Here is a 19,721-nt window from a genome sequence, read left to right on the forward strand (position 1 = left end):
TTTTGGTCAGCATTTTGGGTTGCAAATTCTTATTTAATAAAACTTTATATGTTTATGCCTTCAGGATTCCTGTGGAAGAGGATTGGGATCAGTGAAAAAAAAAAATTGGGGGGTCATGACTTTTTTCAGAAGTCTGAGAAAAAAAAAATCAGAATTCTGAGATTAAAATCAGAATTCTGACTTTTTTCCTTCTTCTCATTTCCCCATTGAGCCACATTTGTAAGGAAAATCATTTGTGGGTTGAGCGGCAGAGTTTAGTGTGTGGGCTGTGGCCATGACAAACTTGCCAAATCTTCTCTGCCAATGCTAAACAGCGTATTCTGCTACTGACTCTTGTTTGGTGATGTTTCTTGGATTGGATGATTGAAGTCTGAAGAAACAAGACATACTGGCCATTTAATAATTTATTCATTTAAAAAACGGGGACCCCAGTAGCATGTGGAAGAACCATACACAGCCTCAACAGCCTGGCACCTCCTCCTCATGCTGATCACCAACTTGGTCACACACTGCTCTGGGATGGCATCCCATTCTTCAACCAACATTTTGCTCAGCCAGTGTGGTTGTGTTGGTCACTCTGGCATGAACGGCACAATGGGGTTGAGGTCAGGACTGCAGGCAGGTCGCTCCATCCTCTCCACTCACAAATTCTGGAGGTAGTCGCTGATAAACCGCGATCTGTGGAGGTGAGCATTGTCATGTTGGAGGATAGATTTCTGTCCCAGACTGTGGAGATATGGGATTTTCTACTGGTTGCAGAATCTCATCTCGATGTCTCTCCAATGATGACAATCCCACCTGGGGGGTACCAGAAGCTCAAAACAAGAGTCAATCTCAAAATAAGCTGTTTGGCATTGGCAGAGAAGATTTGGCAAGTTTTTCATGGGTGCAACCCAAAAATGCATTTTCCTTGCAAATGTGGCACCGTTTAAGGGGAAATATACAGGCTTTTCAGTGGTATAAGATTTATAGCCAAAAAGCATTGTTACGACAAAGAAATAATTGACTAAACACAAATTTCCTCACTTTTTGTGCTATGTTTTTAGATGTTTTTTTCAGTGGCTCTAATCCTCTTTCATGGGGTCAAGACAGTGAATTATTAATATGTGTTTATCAGTACATTGTTCTTTTTTAGAATTCATTTATTAGGGTTTGATAAATTCCATTGTCAGACTATTGAATAAAACTGAGTGCGGGTGATTAAAAAACAACCCATTTTTGTATGAAACAAAGAATAAACCTGAAATGGAAAGAAATAAGAGAACTCAGAGGATGTAGAACAAGAGAGATGCTTGTTTAAATAGACGAGTCTCTTCCAAAGGAATAATCCTTCTGGGGAGAATGACCATGATGTCCTGGTTTGAATCAGGAATTTAAAGGATCCCCTTGAGGTTACATCTTGCACAACCGGAATATTGTTTGGCTGAACTTCTACAGTGGCTTGAAATAGTGAAACATCCATGTAGACAGCTGCAGGCAGGAATTACTTGTTTACTTGAGTTTGTTGTTTTCAGAGCTTTACAAGTACACAATGCCAAATTGAATGCAACAAATTTGACATGATCACCTTTTTTTTTCCAACATAAAAAGAAGGGATTTAGCAGGATTATGAGTACGTGAGAGCAAATATTTATTTCAACTAGATTATGGTAAGCACAACAATGCCTGGGCTTCATGTTTGCACACTTTACAGTTTAATACAGTAACAAAGATTTCTCATTTGCACATGTTTCAAAGTGGCACAAAAAAAAAAATACAATAAAACCCATTGTTTGTGCTTGAGGTGGTTTGCATTACATGCACTTTAATGTCAGGCAAACACTCATGCTCATCTGGCTCATTTGTCGTTTCTTTCATGTGCAAAAATCAAAATATCATGCAAAGAAACATTTCTTCTTCAGGTGATTTGGTGAATGCTGTACATTTCTTTACATGGAACAGCTTGACTGTAAAAACCATAGTGTCCACCAGTTTGCATTAAAAAAGTGTCGTCCAGTTTTGCTTTTTCACAATAAATGAAATTATTCAGGCCCAGAAGCTTGTAGCGGGACGCTCTATGCGGCATTACTGGTCCAGTTTTCTCTACAGAAACTAGATGACATTCTCAAAGAGCTGCATGGAAGCCATAATATTTTCATCCTGTTATGAAAAGAATAGAGATATGGGGGGTGGGGGGTGGGGGATTGCATGAACTTGGTCAATTAACATGTGGCAACATTTTTTGATTTGGTTAAGGATTTACCTTTTGGCAAGTTTCTATGAATTCCTCTATTGTCACCACTCCATCCTTGTTACGGTCCATTTTCTGATCCATATTAAAACAACAAAGTGGATGACATGAGATAAAATAACAAATACTTCCTTGGCTTGTTTATTTCAATTTATTTATTGTTCATTTCTTTCATTAGTAACCAACAGAGAATAGGCATACCCTGTAGGACAATGAAAACACTATTGTAACCTGCTGTGGGAACACACAAAATGTGGCACTTGCTCACTACAATATATGAATGTACTAATGTACACTCACCAGACACTTTATTAGATACACCTGTTTAACTGCACATAAACACACATCTCTAATCAGCCGGTCAGATGGCAGCAACTCAGTGTATTCATGTGACTTTGAATGTGGCGTGGTTGTTGGTGCCAGACGGGCTGGTCTGAGTATTTCAGAAACTGCTGATCTACTGGGATTTTCCCACACAGCCATCTCTAGGGTTTACAGAGAATGGCCAGAAAAAGAGAAAATATCCAGTGAGCAGCAGTTCTCTGGGAGAAAATGCCTTGTTGATGTCAGAGGAGAATGGTTAGACTGCTTCAAGCTGATACAAAGGAAACAGTAACTCAAAACACTCATTACAACCAAAGCGTGCAGAAGAGCATCTCTGAATAGACTGTTGTTTGTCTCAATTTTTTCTGGAAGGTCAGAAGTTGATGTAAACATCATGAAAGCATGGATCCTTCCTGCCTTGTGTCAACAGTTCAGGCTGCTGGTGGTGTAATGTTGTGGGGGGATATTTACTTGGCACACATTGGGCCTCTTAGTGGCAATTCAGCACGATGTAAACACTTACCTACTATTATAGCTGACCATGCCCATCCCTTTAGGACCACAGTAAACTCATATTCTGATGGCTGCTTCCAGCATGCCATGTCACAAAGATCAAATCATCTTAAACTGGTTTCTTGAACATGACAGTGAGTTCACTGTCACCAGATCTCACTCCATTAGAGCACCTTTGGGATGTGGTGGAACAGGAAATTCATCAATTTCTGATTAATGTTACCAGTACCTTGTTGAATCTATGCCACGAAAAATTAAAGGCAATTGAAGGCAAAAAGGTCCAACCCGGAACTAGGAAGGTGTAACTAAAAAGCTGGCCGGTGAGTGTGATTTTGTAGATTGAGCATACCTGGAAGAATTTCTCCACATGTTCACAGGGGGAATCGTCTCGTACGCTGGGTAAAGTATACCTGCCCATCATGTCATAAATGGAGGTCATGATAGCCAGCATTTCCTGCAGGAAAAAAAGATGCCAGTCAGAAACACCAGACATGTATAGAAATCATAAATGTGCAGCAGATCTGCAACTTTTTTTCTCATGAAAATTTTTTATTGTACCTCTTTTGTAATGTAGCCGTCCTTGTTGATATCATATAGATTAAATGCCCAACGGAGTTTCTCTGTAACAGAGCCTCTAAGTAACACAGACAGTCCTAGAACAAAGTCCTGTAAATGCAATTCATTGTTTATTTATTTTAGCTTTACAATTAAAATCTTTAAACTTGCAGCCCCCGGTGTACTCACCTCAAACCGGATAGAGCCATTTCTGTCCATGTCAAAAGCATTAAACAAGAAATGTGCATATGTGGTTGCATCTGCGAGAAAATAATGGAAAAACAAGAAATTCACACTGTTGATTCAATGCATGTGTAAAACTGAACAATTAACTCTTATCAACTTGTTTGTAAAATCTACCTAATGTTGCTTAATGTGACAGCATCTAACAAATAGAAACAGCACATTTAATATATCAAGTCACTCTTCCATATTCTTATTATAGTTTTTATTATCAAGTAAAATAGCATACCTCCTTGAGGGAAGAACTGTGAGTAAATACTCTTGAATGTTTCTTCATCCACTAGCCCACTGGGACACTCCTATTGCAAAGTAAACAAAAACAATAGAAAAATTAGTCAATGAGAGAAAAATCATTTTTTATTCTGCTAATGAACAGCCAACCTTCAGTCATTAACATTTGTGAATTACAGACTCTTTGCAACATTTAAGTCGAGACACTAAAATTGAATATGGGCTAGAAAAAATACCTGAAATACAGTGATGTGAAAAATAAAGTTTTCATAGGACTTTATGCAGTCCTGTGACAAGCTAAGTATGCCCCATGATTCACAAGAAACTGTTTTCTGTATAATTATCAGTGTCTCGCATTGGTTGTTGAGGAATTTTGGCCCACTCTTCTACAGTGTTGCTTAAGTTCACTGAGTTTTCCAGGTGTTCATTTATGTACAGCTCTGTTAATGTCTAGCTACAGCATTTCAATTAGGTTGAAACAAGACTAAATACACTTGCAACACATGAAGCAAACATAACCAAGAACCAATAGAATATTATAACAAGGATTGAAAGTCCAAAACACCCCAAAATACTGGACAACTGACCCACGACCATGACAGTAGAGTCTGAGATGTAGCTCAGGGATGGGTTTTTTTTTGTTGTTTCTGTGAGCATCACAAGTTTATTCACTCCTAGAAAGACTTGGACCTATCTTGAATCCTTCCCACTTGTGAATAATAGCTCTCATTGTTAAATGATGGACTTAAAATTGTTTGGAATTAGTCTTATAGCCCTTCCAGGAATGATGGGCAACAGCACGGTCCTTACTTCTCTAAGTCTTTCCTCATTGGTCATTGTGTTCAGACAAACCTGCTCCAGACCAGAAAATTGCCCAAATGTCTGTTTTTTCTCAAATTTTATGTTTAAATGCACAAATGATCACCCAGCATAATCATTATGAATATCTGAATGTGCACGAATGTACATACTTAAAATCAGACAATGTCATCAGGTACCGGAAAAACTCCGGTATTAGTTCCATGTTTTTTCTGAATAAAATCCTGTATAAATTGAGCTATGAATGATATATGAAAAAAAAAAACCCTTCCGAAAATAGACAGGAATTAAATTGGAAGGCTTGATTGATTGCATACAAGTGCTTATACGTATATTATGTAGTGCTTATTTAATCATCCAGAATTTTGGTGCTATGATTAGTGATGTAAAATATGAAATAAGCAGACTCAGAATTTTCTTTTTTTTTTTGGATGAAAGGAAACTCAAAGTGTTATTTCATGGGTTTCTAGAGGCTTTAGAAACTTTCAAGCTCATGTGCAGAGTCCAGACAGTAGACTAAGGGCTGTTGGGTCACATGCAATACTTCCATCCTCCAGGCTTTAATGAAAAACTCAAGTTTTTTTTTTTTTTTTTTTTTACACTCAACAATAAACTACACAGAAATGCAACAAAAATATTAATTTCATCTGGAAAAAAAAACAAACATGTGGAAACTTGTGAAATCTGGAAAACTAATAAGCTGCTAAAACAACACAGATGGAACTTTGATGATGGCTCTGCTCATTTAGTGTTTCACAAAATGACAAAACAAAGTGGAATATAGCGCACGATATCAACTAATACTCCTGTACCTATCCTCCTATGACAAGTCAGAACATCTGCTGCAAAAGCATGTCCGTTTGGGTACTTAAAATTGTCTTGTTGACGTCATCATTAAAGATTTGTTTGCACACTCTTTATATATCGTTAATGCCTCTTAAAACATTTTTAGGCTTTATTTTTCTAAAGTTTAAAGCCTTCTTTGTTTACATCAGCTTGTGGTCTTCTACTTCCCCTCTTTAATGGAGCTTTGCTTCCTATTACAACCACTTACTGTCGATATCTATTACCCACTTCTGCAGTGGGCAAAAATATGTGTTAAGTCACTCCCAAGTTTATGCATGCCTGTGCATATGTTGGTTGACCAATGTGATTTGAACAATACGCGCATCGGCTCATCAAATAGGGGGGTGGGAAAAGGGGCAAAAGTGCTGAAGCTGCCGTTTATCAGGGCAGGTCCAAATAAAGTTTCTGCTCTTAGGTTCAATGACACATGTGTGCACACACCTAATGTTTACACACACAAAATAGTTTTGACAGCCCATCTTGTTCCACTGCACTTTTGGAGAGAAACTATTTTACACAGTTGCACTAAGGAGACCCCAGGGCAGACCCAGGACACTTTGGAGCGATTATATCTCTCGACTGGCTTGGTAATGCCTCGGTATTCCATCAGAAGAGGTGGAGGAGGTGGCCTGGGAGCTCTAGGCTCAGAGTGCTGCCCCTGCTACCTGGATAAGCAGCAAAAAAATGGATAGAATGGAAAAGTAGTTTGCTCAAAGCCAGGGACTCTAAAAGTTTTTGTGACTGAGTGCCAAAGCAGGCATAATTCCAATCATATATTTAGGCTACCTGAAAAGCTCCGCTGAGCAGCAGAAGAGAATTTGGAGAGACGTTCTTAAACTATCAGACTCATGTTAGGGGGCACGGTTTGACACAATATTCCAGTACTGTAATAAACACAGTATTCAGTCTGTAGTGTCTTAAGGTTTCTAAGTGTTATTAGTGGCTGTCTTATTTCTATTCAAAAGATGGTGGTACCATCAGTGAGGTAGTGCTTACATTTCTTAAATCCATCTATTTTAATGTTTGCGATAGACGTTTTAATACTGGATGGAAAGATTACCTTCTTATCTACAAGTCTTGCAAAGCCTGTAGATAACAAGGTTGTTATCTACAGGCTTTGTAAGACTTGTGAGGTAAATAAAGGAAATGTTTAGATCAGTGGTTCCCAAAGTCAAGAGTGCTGGTGTCATAGATACATATTTTATGTAAAGCACATTGAGTTTATGTGTAATGACATGCTTACATTAATTATAAAGTAATTATATAATTATAATCAATCAGCCTGCGACTGACAATGTGACAAATGTATAGAGGATAATAGCAAACACACACGGTGAGAGAAAGTTGCTGAGTTCCTGAGTATGCTGATTGTTTTCTTACATTTTTGAAGCCTCTGTAAAGCGACTGGAGCTCCTTCCTGGTGAACTGCGTCTGGGCTTGGAGCTGTTCGAGGCCTTCAGGTTGGTGACGCACCATGGAGAGTTCAAGGTCACTGTCACTGCTGTCTGTCACACGGAAACAGAGAAAACAGGGAAGTGGAAGGATGGAAGAAAAGCCGGGGAAAACAGCAGTAAGACGAGAAAGAAAGAAAAAAGAAATTATAGAGGTAAAAAGTGTAAATTTACATCCTATAACTCAAAATGCTCACCATCTTCACAGAAACAGGTATGACAAATAAATGGGTGGGAGCAACAGCATAAGACAAGTGTTCAATATCATACAAATAAAAATGAAGAAGATAAAACAGAGGGAAAGATGTAGGAGTTTTTTTTTTGAGAGAAACTTACAGCATTTAAGTATTACACCACAGTAACACAGTGAGATCTTCCAGTACTAGTTGAGCCATTTGGTGTACTGCCACATTTATTCATATTGCAGGTATGAACTTTTTTTTTTTTTTTTTTTGTCAAAGGCATAACAGAAATAATCTCTTTATAGAACAATCTTTAGATATTTTAAAAGTTAGAGAAATTTTGCTTATGAAGAAATAACCAGACATGTTTTCAAGGTCACTTTTGGCATCCTGACACTTGAATAAAAAGATATGAGACGAGGGTGATTGTCTCATATCTACATCTAATGCAGTTGCACCTGTGTTTGACAAGTCTAGACACCAACTGTGAGAAAAAGGATGTCAGTCTTAAGGAACAAAACTTGCATAATTTGCTGGGGGAAACTTTGCCAAGAACAGCTGGAATTAAATTACAATCATGTGTAATTATGTGCAGAGGAATACCATTATAGGTACTCACCATCTTCACAAGAATGCCATGCAAATATCAAATAGAACAAGACAAGGGAGAGATTGAGAAGAGGGGGAGGAGAAATTGATATGACTGTTAAAATATTTAGTTAGACCAAAACTTTTACTAATACAGTGAATTTAAAGGAAGCCTTAAAAACAACAGTCTAAGAGTTTGTCCATGAAGAAGTCTAACTGCATAACTGCCAGTATAAACAAAAGGAATGAATTCTGCTGTTTAAACTTTTTCTGTAATATTTTACAGTCCACATGACTACAGTTAAGTTTTTCATATATATATATATATATATATATATATATATATATATATTATATATAATATATATATATATATATATATATATATATATATATATATATATAGATATATATAGATATATATAGATATATATATATATATATATGTTTAATTTATCTCTTTCTTTGTATCTTACCTTCCAGTGATAAAGGGTCGCAAATCCCAAACTGCTTGAGGACAACAATACATAGTCCAATAACAACAACAATGGCAATTATTTCCATGCCCTCCAAAGCCATTGTTGCAATTCATTAGATATTGCTTCTGCAGAAGCCCTTTAAAAAAAGCCTTTAATATAACAACTGACATATAACAGTGCTACTGTGCAAGCTCCACTAGTTGTTAGTTTTCATATGCAACTGACCAGTCAGGGAAAAAAAAAAAAAGACTGCAGTGTCTTCTTCATTAAGGAAACAGGTCCAAAGTCCATTATTTGCTTGCTAAATATAAGATAAACTGAATCTTAGTTCGCCCAAAATTATCCAAAGTTATCTCCAGTTGCAAATGATCTAGTTCTGCTACTGCTCAGCAGCATTTCACATCCCGGTGGAGCTTTCCCACTGCCCCATCAACTCAAGGCTCCACCTCCATCTCCTCTCACTCTGTCTTGTGCTGTGTGTTTGAGGTGGTGGGTGGATGGATTAGTGTTACTGAAGGAATTCCTTTACTAATAGCTTCTGATTGGCGTTCTACACTGTCTTTATTTGCCCAGTCATTACAAAAGTGAAAAATGATAAAACTAAGCACTGATTCACGTCTACTGATGGCTGGGATGTTAATGGCAGTTATAAAGAAGCCTGCCCTGCCCTGTGTGGTGCTGCATGTGTCTACAAGGCTGTTCAGTGATGCACACACTCAATAACTCAGATGTATTCACTCCGAGCTGAAAAGCAATGTGATTGTAAAAGCAATGCCTTCTATGACATTGCAATAAAGCTAGAGTGAACTGCATCCATCCTGCACAGGTGCACTGAAAACATCAGGCACAGATATTTTATATATACTGCATGTAGCTTTTGTGCATTGGTCTACATACATGAGAAGTGGAATTCCTGTTGCTAGTGAGTTTTGTATGATTATGCTCTATTGTAGGATAATAAGAGTAAAGATGATTAGGATAGTTCACAACTGATGAGTCTGCACAACCTAATGGACTCAACTTAAGTAGGAAAGAGGGGTGGAAAGCAAATCAATTGTTCAGAGGAACAGTATTGGTCTGTGAGCAGGCAGAGAATCTATGCCAGATATGCATTTCGATGGTCAGGGAGGGTTTATGTAAGTTAGAGACTTCAAATGGACCTAATGAACAGGGATAATGCCCTGCCAAAAATACAAGATATATCAATAGTCCAGTTGCAGAGCTCCTCAAATGTACTTTTAAAAAATGTATATGAAAGATGTGATTTAGAGTGAGACCTGGTATCACTGTGCATAATGTATTGTACGTTTATGCTGTTTTATGGTGTCTATCAGTTTCTGATTGCTCATTTTATTTGATGAGGACATATTTTCCAATCTACAACAGCAGAAAAACAAATAAAATGAAAAACTGAAGGAATTGTATTCATTCATTTTTGTAAATTTGGACCCACTTTATTCTTAGAAAAATCTGTCTTCCATTTGAGGTGACTTATGCATGCGTCTGAAAACATACACTGCAACAAATTCCTGTAAAAATCCAATAAATTTTTGCACAGTAATGTACAACTCTTTGTAAATACAACTGTTTATACCGCAAATATCAATATTCCTCCACTGAGGAACAAAATGTTAACAGCAAACTGCTGTACAATTTCACAGTACAGTAATTTCTATTACTTTAGAAACTCCAGGAGATCGTGTACGAAGCTAAACATTTATGAGTTCAGCCTGACCTGTGAGCTAAACTGGTGCCTGTGACATGTATATTTTTGTGCCCAAGTGCAGCATTTCTGTTTAAAAAAATATAATAATTCCTGACTTGTAGGGTTTATTCTATAAATTAACATCTTTTCAATAAAAATATAATTTTAAACAGAAATGCGCTTGGACACACAAATACATATAAAGGTACAAATAATAGTGTTTTTCTAGATGTAGACCTATAGTGCTTTAACATATTTTAAATGAATGAATTATTTAAGGAGATTACAGCAGGAAGAATAATTAACAGTATAACGACACACAAACAGCTGACAGTACTGGCAGTATATTGCAAAATGTATATTTTATAAAGTATAGCACTGTTAAATATCGTTGTAGATTACAGCTGTAAAATAACAGTTTAATCCTGTAAAATCTAAACGCTAGCACTTTCCTGTCATTTAACAGAGAAATTTGTTGTACTGTGAGCTAAACTTTGCTTTTTAGTCATCACTGTAAACTGTATAATCAGAGTAGATGTGCTGATCAGCTAATAAAAGCATGAACTTGTTATTTCTTGCATGCAAATGTGGATTTCTTTTGCAACCTTGCTGATGCACGGTTCATTTCTTCTTTGCAAGATAGACTTAGCCATTACACAAACATGCAAGATGTATGAGCTCATGAGGGAACCGTCCATAAAAATAATGCATCATTACATTGTTTAATGCACCTTAAGTGCTGATGTATTCCTGTTCTTCTATTAAATACAGACAAGAGTGAGGTGACTTAAGCGTGCAGAGATACTGACAGTGCAGCCATCAGTCTCATCATCAGGCTTTAATGACTACACTGAAAGCAACATTACAGCCCGGAGTCCGAGCCCATCAATCAAAACTTCTTGTCAAACAATAATATCAGCAAGCTACGACATTTTTTTTTTTCTCGATGCGCACATGTAGGTCTTTCATTTGTTGAAAATTAGCTTGTCTTGTTTAGCTATCAAGGAGAAACAGGGCAAACAGCCACAAAATGATATAGTTTAACTTCTTGTTTCAACAGCTGGACAGAGACAGCTTCTTCACACTCTGTGTGGTTATTTTCTTTGCTAACATTAAATTAGGTAAAAGCTCAAATACAGAAACAAAGAAAGAAAACTTTACACAGATACAGATGCTGTAATGATTTCCAAGATATAATTAAGGGCAGTTTTATTTCAAACTAACAGGTTTGTCTCCTTTGGATGAGTGTGACATATAAGCTGGCCAAGACTAGGAAAAATAAGTTTGTTAATTCATTTAATTGAATTGTATTGTATTTATATAGCACCAAATCACAACAGTCGCCTCAAGGTGCATCATATCGTCTCCCTCTTAAAATGTAGAGTCTTCTCTAAAGGTACTTTCAGCTGCTCCCTTATTTCTCAAGCAGGTGCCACGGGAGGTGGATCATGTCTGAGTTGGCACAGATGCCGTTCCTGACACAACCTTCCCATTTATCAGGAGTACTAGCGTGGCTGTGGTTTGTATCTTCTCCCATTCTTGAACAGGGGATCTTTCCCATGTAAAGCAAATATGTAAACCTTTACATGGCCACCAAACAGAGGCTTCTCCATCTGTAATGAATCATGATTTCATATAGATTTTACATCAAGTGATAGGAAAGTGGAAGACCTTCTAAGTTAGTGTGACTTTTGAAGTGATCCCGCTGTAGCACAGCAAGTACACAGTAATCACAGACTAACAGTGTCATGGTCTCCAGGCTTTGAGTTGCTTGTATAGAGTTTTCTCTTCATTGATTATTGTTAGGTTGAGATCTGGATTCCTGTTTAGATTTTATTACATCTTAGCTCTTGTGGTATTTGAGTTTTAGTCATAGATTAGTATTTATGAAGTTCATTATTTTTCTTTATTGCTCTAAAAGCGAGTTTGTTTTCTTGTTGCATTGTTGAGTCTTTGGTTTTCCTAGTAAGAAGTTTTTGTTTGGGTTTATGATTTCTTGGTTATCATAGTATTCTTAGTATCAGAGGTATTTATTGGATTATTGAGGTTCTGGTTTCTGTCTAATTTTCATGGAGTTGTGTATGTCTGTTTATGTGATTTAGTAGTAGTTCTTGTAGTAGTTGTGAATTCTTGGTCCTCGTTTTATTTTCAGTTTCTATTTTGAGTTTCTTTCTAATGTGTTTAGTTCCCACAGCGTTTTCTTAATTGCTCCTTGCTCTGTCCTGCCTTTCTGTGTGCTCCCCCTGAGTTCATTCATGATTCGGTGTGTCCTTGTTTCAGTTAGGTTTGTACATCATTTCCTGTTTTATTCTGATGTGTCTTGATTTGGGTTTTACTTCCCAAACAGTCCTGAACATCTGCACTGATGGGTATAAATAGTCCAGTCATCCCTGTGTCTATTCTCCTTGCATCCATTTGTTCACAGATCATGTAAAGATGCAGTGTGAAACCCTGGGTTAACTTAGTGGGTGTATAACCAGCTTCATGTAACCGCTTTTCCTGATTGACAGTGTTAGGGTAAGTGAATCCCGATAACAGAAAGAGGCCCCAGGTATACTGAATTTGCTTCGTAGTACAGGCTTCTGACTCATCTGCTCATCACGTCTCTCTCTTCCATCCACCCGACACCAACAGCTGCACAACACACATGGCACACATGCACTGACTGACATCCACTTACCACTGCTGCTCTGTTTCATAGTTAGTTTTAAAATGTTTCATTTGATAAAAATAAATGTCTTTTCACAGACTCTGCTGTTCACATCTGTAGACAAAGGGTGGTGTAGGAGAAATTCAGGTGCTGTAATGTTTACACACCACTAGATGGCGATAGTGTTGTTATAAGTGCAGAGATTGTGGCAGTCTTTCAGTTTCTTTGAATAAAAGTCCTAATGATTGAAAAATAAAACTAAGAAATAATCTAGTTCTGTAATTTATGTCCAAAATAGTGTTACCATAAATATATAGAATAAGCAAACATTAGCACACACATTCCCTCGCTGATGTTAAAGATAAGATAGAATGAATTATTACATTTAAAGTAAATTTTTACAGTATAATGATGCTGTTATAAGTGCAAAACATTTAGACTGATGGTTTGGTTGCAATAAAGCATTTGTCCTCTTGCTTTCCTGTCCGAGGCACATGGCCATCTGCCTGCTGGCAGAGAGACAGGTCAGCAGAAAATGAGTCTGGATGACAGGAGCAGGTCATTTCTAGAAACCTCAGAGGACAATTTCTGTCAACCTCTAGCTATGTTTTTCCTTTAAAACAACTGAAGTGTGAGAAGTGGGCAGAAATCCAAATTAATATGAAATTGTTAGGATGGATTGAAAAAAAATCTGCGCAGAAGGGAAATATCAATAATTTACATAAACCAAGAAAAGAGGGACAGTGGCAGTCACTGGGAGACTCTCTGGCATTCATTTTTAAAAACGTGCCACTTCTCACTTCTCAGGGAGTCAGACAAATAATAGCAACAGGCTCTGTGTGCGTGTGTGTGTGTGTGTGTGTGTGTGTGTGTGTGTGTGTGGTGTGTGTGTGTGTGTGTTGTGTGTGTGTGTGTGTGTGTGTGTGTGTGTGTGAGAGAGTGAGTGAAAGTTTGAAAGCATCAACAGGCCATTCATTGGCAGCTGGAAAAGAGTGTTTTTAGTTGAAAAGCCAGGTTTATGTTGTAAAGAATGCGAGAATCTATACTACACATATGACCGATGGTTAAAAAAAATGATGCATTCTGTAGCACATGACAGTAAGCATGCACTCTTTCTATATTAATCCTATGTTACTCTTTCTCCACCCTGCTGTCACACACAATCAGGTAATAATTTTATACTGAGGGTATTAGTGTGGTGCTGTGTGCTGCTTTGTGTGTACCTGGGCCCTGCTGTGTGGTGCTGGCAATTATCCACTTCACAAGGCAGCATTTCATCAGAGATTTACGCGAGAGCCGTGGTCTCTGCCACTTGGAGCCCTCCGTCTGACCGCCCGGGTTTGGCTCTTTCCCATTGGCATCAGGCAGCAGACCGCCATCGACCGCCTTCTCATCTGCCTGAAGACCGAAAGAAACTGTCCTCTGAGAGAGAAAAGAGAAGCAGACACACTGATTTTAAAGAACTAACCACACTTTAAACCAGGAAGAATAAAACAAAAGCCCCTATCTGCAAATAGAGGCTCATGTAACAGGTGTAATCACTTTCAAGCTGTAAAACAGGCTCACAGCTAAATACAGTGTGTCTCTTTTACACCAGATTCAATGTTTAATATTTACTTTCAGTCAATCTCTTTGATAAATGTAATTTTGGTGAAAATATTTATCATTTTGAATAAAATTACAACTCTGTAGAGTATTGTTTTAGCTCAATAACTTTGATTTAGAGCACTCTCATTAGTGCCATTAATAGCTGAAAACAACTAAGTCCATACAAATACTGTCAGCAATTAGCTGGTGAAAAATAGTTGAACATTTAGCAGCTAACAAGCCAGATATTTCCCCGAGCTGATGACTAAAACAAAAAAAAAAAAACAATTTAAAAGGAGAGTCAATATCTGACCCACATTCATCAGGTGGACACAAATGAAATGAGATGTTAATGTGCTGCTTGAGGCAGGTTTAATGATTTTATCCACTTCACTGGAGCCTAAAAAGCCTCACCAATATACTCTGAGCACATCCTTTTTGAAGTGCATTGTCTGGGATGTTATGGTTACAATGGCAGGACAAACCTGTAACTTATTGAAATAGCAAGTTAGGGTTGGGGTTGGCACATGGGTGAACAGACTTTGGCAGAAAAAAAACAAACTGCACTGCAGAGGGTGTAAGGAAGAATTAGACCTGCTATAAGTGTTTAATAGCATAACAGTGTATGTAGAACTTACTGGCTGGCTCTGCATTTATATTGCGAAATGAGTGGCAGCAATATGCAGCCACGTAGCAACATGGAGCAACATTTATGACAGTTGGACCAACAGCAGGCGTTACATTCAAACACATTTAGACATTGATTTAATTTGTAACCGATGATCTTGTGGTCGCTTTATTACAAAATATGTTTATGTGGTTGCAGAGCTCTTCATGATGGTTATGAAGGTAATGTGAAAAACCATGTACTGGCTACCCCCATGTGCTAAAGGCACAGAACCACTTTTAGCATCAATAACTTAACGTAACTGTTTTCTTTATGACTTTAGTCAGCCTCTCACATCATTGTGGAGGAATTCTGGCCCACTCTTCTGTACAACATTGTTGTATACAACTTCTGTACACAACTGTCAGACAGACGGCCTCACATCTGACTCTAGAAGACTTTGGTATACAGAGGAGTTCATGGTCGACTAAATGACTGCAATGTGCCCAGGTCCTGTGGGTGCAAATCATCACCCCTCCACCACCGTGCTTCACAGTTGGTATGAAGTGTTTGTGCTGATATGCTGTGTTTGATTTTAACCAAACATGGCGCTGTGCTTTACAGCCAAACATTGTTCCAGCCTTGTGGTTTGTTCAAATGCAACTTTGCAAATCTGGGCTGTGCTGCCATATTTTTTTTTTTAGAAAAGGGAAGAGAAGAGGCTTTCTCCTGGGAACCCATCCAAACAAGCATACTTGTTCAGTCTTTTCCTAACTGCACTCTCATGAACTTTAATATTTAACATGCTAATTGAGGCCTGTAAAATCTGAGCTGTAGCTGCAGGTTGTTTATGTTTGTGTGTTTGTTTCTCTGAGCATTGCACAGGCTGACCACTGGTCTTGTGAATAATCTTTGTCACTGTATAATGATGGACTTCATGTTGTTCGGAAATGGCCTGATAAGCCTTCCCAGATTGATCGACACTGACAGTTGCTTCTCTAAGGTCATTCCTGATGTCCTTCCTCCTTGGCACCGACATTAACACACACCTGAATGCTTCAGACCAGCAAACTGACAAAAATATCTGATTTAATAGAGGTGAAAACTTCCTTTTTCACATAGCTGTATACTTTACAGGTTTAGAAAAAACATCTGTAAAAATGGAGAAAGAACTGAAAAACAGGTCTCCTGTAACAGGAGCACTTCTGTTACAAATCTATTCTTTTCTTTTTTTAAGGCGCCATCGCTCAACCTCTCAGTGTTACTCTACCATGTGCTGTCATGATATGCACTGCTACATGCTTATCCTTTCCTACAAGCTTAGATTTAGAAGTTTCTTGTCCTTCATTAAAGGTTTTGCCTCCTTTTTCTAACTCTCTGCCCACAGACTCTTTCACCGTTTATGCCGCATGAATAAAACAGTCATTACAGCGTATAGTTTAAAGGTTATTTAGATGAAACTATGAAGAGTTTTGTAGATAACACAGGCAGAACAACTGTCTTGAGAGCTCCTCTGTCCCCTTTTTGAATAGGGGAGGATGCTAAATCATCTTAGCATCAACACTGTTGCTCAATAATTCACACTCCTTAAACCTTCATCAATAAAAGATCAGAGTGGACGGCCAAGGTGAGGTGAAAGATGACTAAAAATTAAAAGATTGATACTAGATGGACCATCAAAGCCCAAACATAGCCTGCATACACACAGACATGTTGTATGCATCCATGACAGTCACACACACATTTAAAAATGCATGACTACACATTTAGCAGTCTCATACATAAATGCAGCGTATAGCCTTCTGGCTCTTCTCAACCCTGCTCTGACCTGAAATCTCATTTTAGTCCCCCAAATTTGCACAAATTTAACAATCAAAGAGATGCATAAGACTTTATGCATTTATTTACTTAAAAAAAAATATCTTAACCAGTTTAAAAAGCATCACTAAGACAAAATTATTTGTGAGGAAGTCACATTCAGCACTAAAGGACCTCAAAGAGGTTATTTCGGGTCTTCACATCCAGGCAGCTGCATTATTAAAAGACAGATGCTCCATGTGATCATCTAAGTTATCATGAAATCCCTGGGTGACCACATATGTTACCTTTTTGCATGCACGCACACCTGCATGCGGACACAAGCGCACACGCAAGGCTGTGCCATGTTTTTGGTCTCGTCAAGACTGCATGTGTTGGCAGCCAGTTCTGCTGCATGCATGTGTTTTTTTTTTGTTTTTTTTTTGTGGCTCAATTCATAAAAAACAAATGATATAAATGATGATTAGCATTAGTATTCTCCTTGAGGTCAGCATAGCAAGCTTTAAAGTGTTAAACAGCCAGCAGCAGAAGGAAACAAAGCACATTTAGAATATACTCAAATACAATAAGGCACTCTACTTAAGTAAATTTACAGTTTTTGCTCCATCAAATTCACCCACCATGTTTAGTTTACAGGGATAATATATGAAAATGATTGATAAATAAACCATAAGTAACACAGTATAACACATATTGAGCTGCAACATGTTGTAGGCAACATAAAAACATCAATAATTGAATCCAAATATGAAATGCATTATAGTCTGCCTGGTCTTATAGTATACCTGTGTCCTTGCAGTATAACATGCAGTTGTAGTCTGTAAGACTTTGAAAGAGCTTATTTTACCTTTGGTACTTCATGTGTAGTTTTCTGATAATACTGGAAGGTAATACTGCATAACTTGTAACATTTACTGTAAGTTGAAAAGTATTCTAGAAATGCTTCTGGATCTCACAGTATCATTAAAATATCACAGAATTATGTGGTCCAATACTCTTTCTTTGAAATGTTAAGTTGTGAGACTTTTGCGTGCTGATATATGACAAAAAAGGTCAGAGCAAGTGCGCTCGGGCGGGTAAGACTCTGCAGGAGTCTGTATGCTGGGTAAATCTTATTCAGCAATGAAAAGTAATACTCAAAGTGATAAATGCTCACCGTACCTGCATTGCGTCTGGATTTCACTTGCTGTTTTGAGGAAAATCGCTGCAACCCTCCACCTGTGCTCGTCAAATGAGACCCTGAGCGAGCTGCAGCCGCTTGCAGACACAGAGAGACAGCAGCTATTTAGAGGAGGAGGAGCAGAGCTGCTCGGAGTCCTGCACTCACGAGCTGAGCTGAAGATAAACACTATACAGCTACAGCCATCATGCCTACACGTTGCAGGACAACACCTCTGAAGGAAAATGATTGAGTCGGTAATCTGAGGGAGAGTCGTGATCTTCAGCAGATACCGAAAGCGCAGGAGCTCGTTTCAAGAAGTGAACAATTTATAGAGCGTCAGAGGCAGCGAGGTGTGGATGAGCTGTTTACATTGTGACAAATGTTATTAGAAGTGCCAGCCACATTATGACCTGCAGCACTGGTGTGCGAGTCCCAGCTCAGACTGTGTGACTCTCTGAGGAAATTAAAAAATATTGCTGTGTTGTCTGTATGTTCCTGCTCCGATATCATAATGAAAAGAGTATTATTGTATATACAGGCATTCTTCCATAAAGGCTTCTAAGGATTTCTCACAGTTTGTTTTTCAAGCAAATTTCTACTCTAGTGGAAGCCATGCAATATTTTTCAGGGTCAAAGTGACTAAAATATTTCACATGCAATTTCAGAGGGTGAAGGCAATCATAATACACTATGTAGAAAAGAGCATCAGCATGTGACAGTTAATAGTGATCATTTTAGTTACTCGGAGGGATCATTTTGGTTCTTCTAGAGCTGTAAATATAAATATTAGGATTTTTGGGTGCTCGCTGGTTGAATTTGTTCATGTCAAATATTATCAGATCACAAAAACAGCAAACATGAATGTTCTGCATGTAGGTTTATAATGTGGTGAAAGCACAGCACCAGGGAGGCATCATTCCTTATTTTGACTTTGAAATGTGAAATTATAGCTCCCGCTCTCTGCACGAGTTTCTATCTATGGTATCGTATCAACTTGAAAGGTAAATGAATACAAGTACAGGAAGCTTCCCAAAATACTCTGTTAAAGTGCTTCCTTTTAAATTCTATGAAAGTCACACACTGTACTGTCAAGGATAGTCTGACACACACACACACACACACACACATTTAAACATTCATTCAAGCATAATCAAACATTCATGTTTGATTATGCTTGGAGATGACTAACTAATGGTTTATTATGTTGGTAGTAGACCCCCTGGGCACAAATGTTTGATGGGACCTAGCCAACTTTTAGTTGTCTATAATTAGACATGTGTTGTTAATCATTATAGAGTGCACATTACTTCACTGGAAAAATGAAAAGTAACAATTATAATACAACTTCATTGAAAACCTGAAGGTACCTGATATTCTGTCTTTTATAGGAACAATACTATGATTAATGTAAGTGTGAGTATATATAATCTGTTGTTGTCGTCTCTCTTCCTCGCCTACAAGTCTATAAATATTTGAATGATAACGATTTTTGTGATTGCCCCTGTACACCACCATAGTGGATTTGAATTCAACCATCAATACGTGATTAAAGTACAGACTTTCAGCTTTAATTTAAAGAGTTTAAGAAAAAAAATGCATTAACTGTTTAGGAATTAGAGCCATTTTTATACACAGTTCCTGATTTTCAGAGGCTCAAATGTAGTTAAGCACTTGACCAACAAGCTGCTTCATGGCCAGGTGAGGCCAAATTCTGAAGTGGCATTTGGTAGC

General features: G+C 37.8%; 1 protein-coding gene across 2 annotated transcripts; it reads right to left on the reverse strand.

Annotated features, from left to right (window-relative positions):
- Positions 1 to 1,566: 1,566 nt before the first annotated feature.
- Positions 1,567 to 18,102, reverse strand: LOC115789059 (calsenilin-like). Of its 2 annotated transcripts, XM_030742238.1 has the most exons (10): positions 17,990 to 18,102; positions 14,040 to 14,238; positions 8,014 to 8,016; positions 7,142 to 7,266; positions 4,095 to 4,164; positions 3,812 to 3,882; positions 3,626 to 3,733; positions 3,417 to 3,521; positions 2,243 to 2,305; positions 1,567 to 2,139 (listed from the first exon to the last, which is right to left on the reverse strand). In XM_030742238.1, the coding sequence occupies exons 1-10, from the start codon at positions 17,993 to 17,995 to the stop codon at positions 2,092 to 2,094; spliced, it is 798 nt and encodes a 265-aa protein (XP_030598098.1). In that variant the 5' UTR covers positions 17,996 to 18,102; the 3' UTR covers positions 1,567 to 2,091. The 2 variants fall into 2 exon arrangements, with proteins under 2 accessions (XP_030598098.1, XP_030598099.1); XM_030742239.1 differs by lacking the exon at positions 8,014 to 8,016.
- Positions 18,103 to 19,721: the final 1,619 nt, after the last annotated feature.

Source organism: Archocentrus centrarchus, chromosome 12, assembly GCF_007364275.1.
Source record: "Archocentrus centrarchus isolate MPI-CPG fArcCen1 chromosome 12, fArcCen1, whole genome shotgun sequence".
Lineage (NCBI taxonomy): Eukaryota > Metazoa > Chordata > Actinopteri > Cichliformes > Cichlidae > Archocentrus > Archocentrus centrarchus.

What these genes read in the sequence shown, in the direction of transcription:
- LOC115789059 (XM_030742238.1), bottom strand. An exon ending in ACAGTTCTTCCCTCAAGGAG is followed by an intron (nt 3,883 to 4,094) that starts GTATGCTATTTT and finishes ATTTTCTCGCAG; the next exon opens with ATGCAACCACATATGCACAT. An exon ending in ATGTGGAGAAATTCTTCCAG is followed by an intron (nt 2,306 to 3,416) that starts GTATGCTCAATC and finishes AATATGGATCAG; the next exon opens with AAAATGGACCGTAACAAGGA.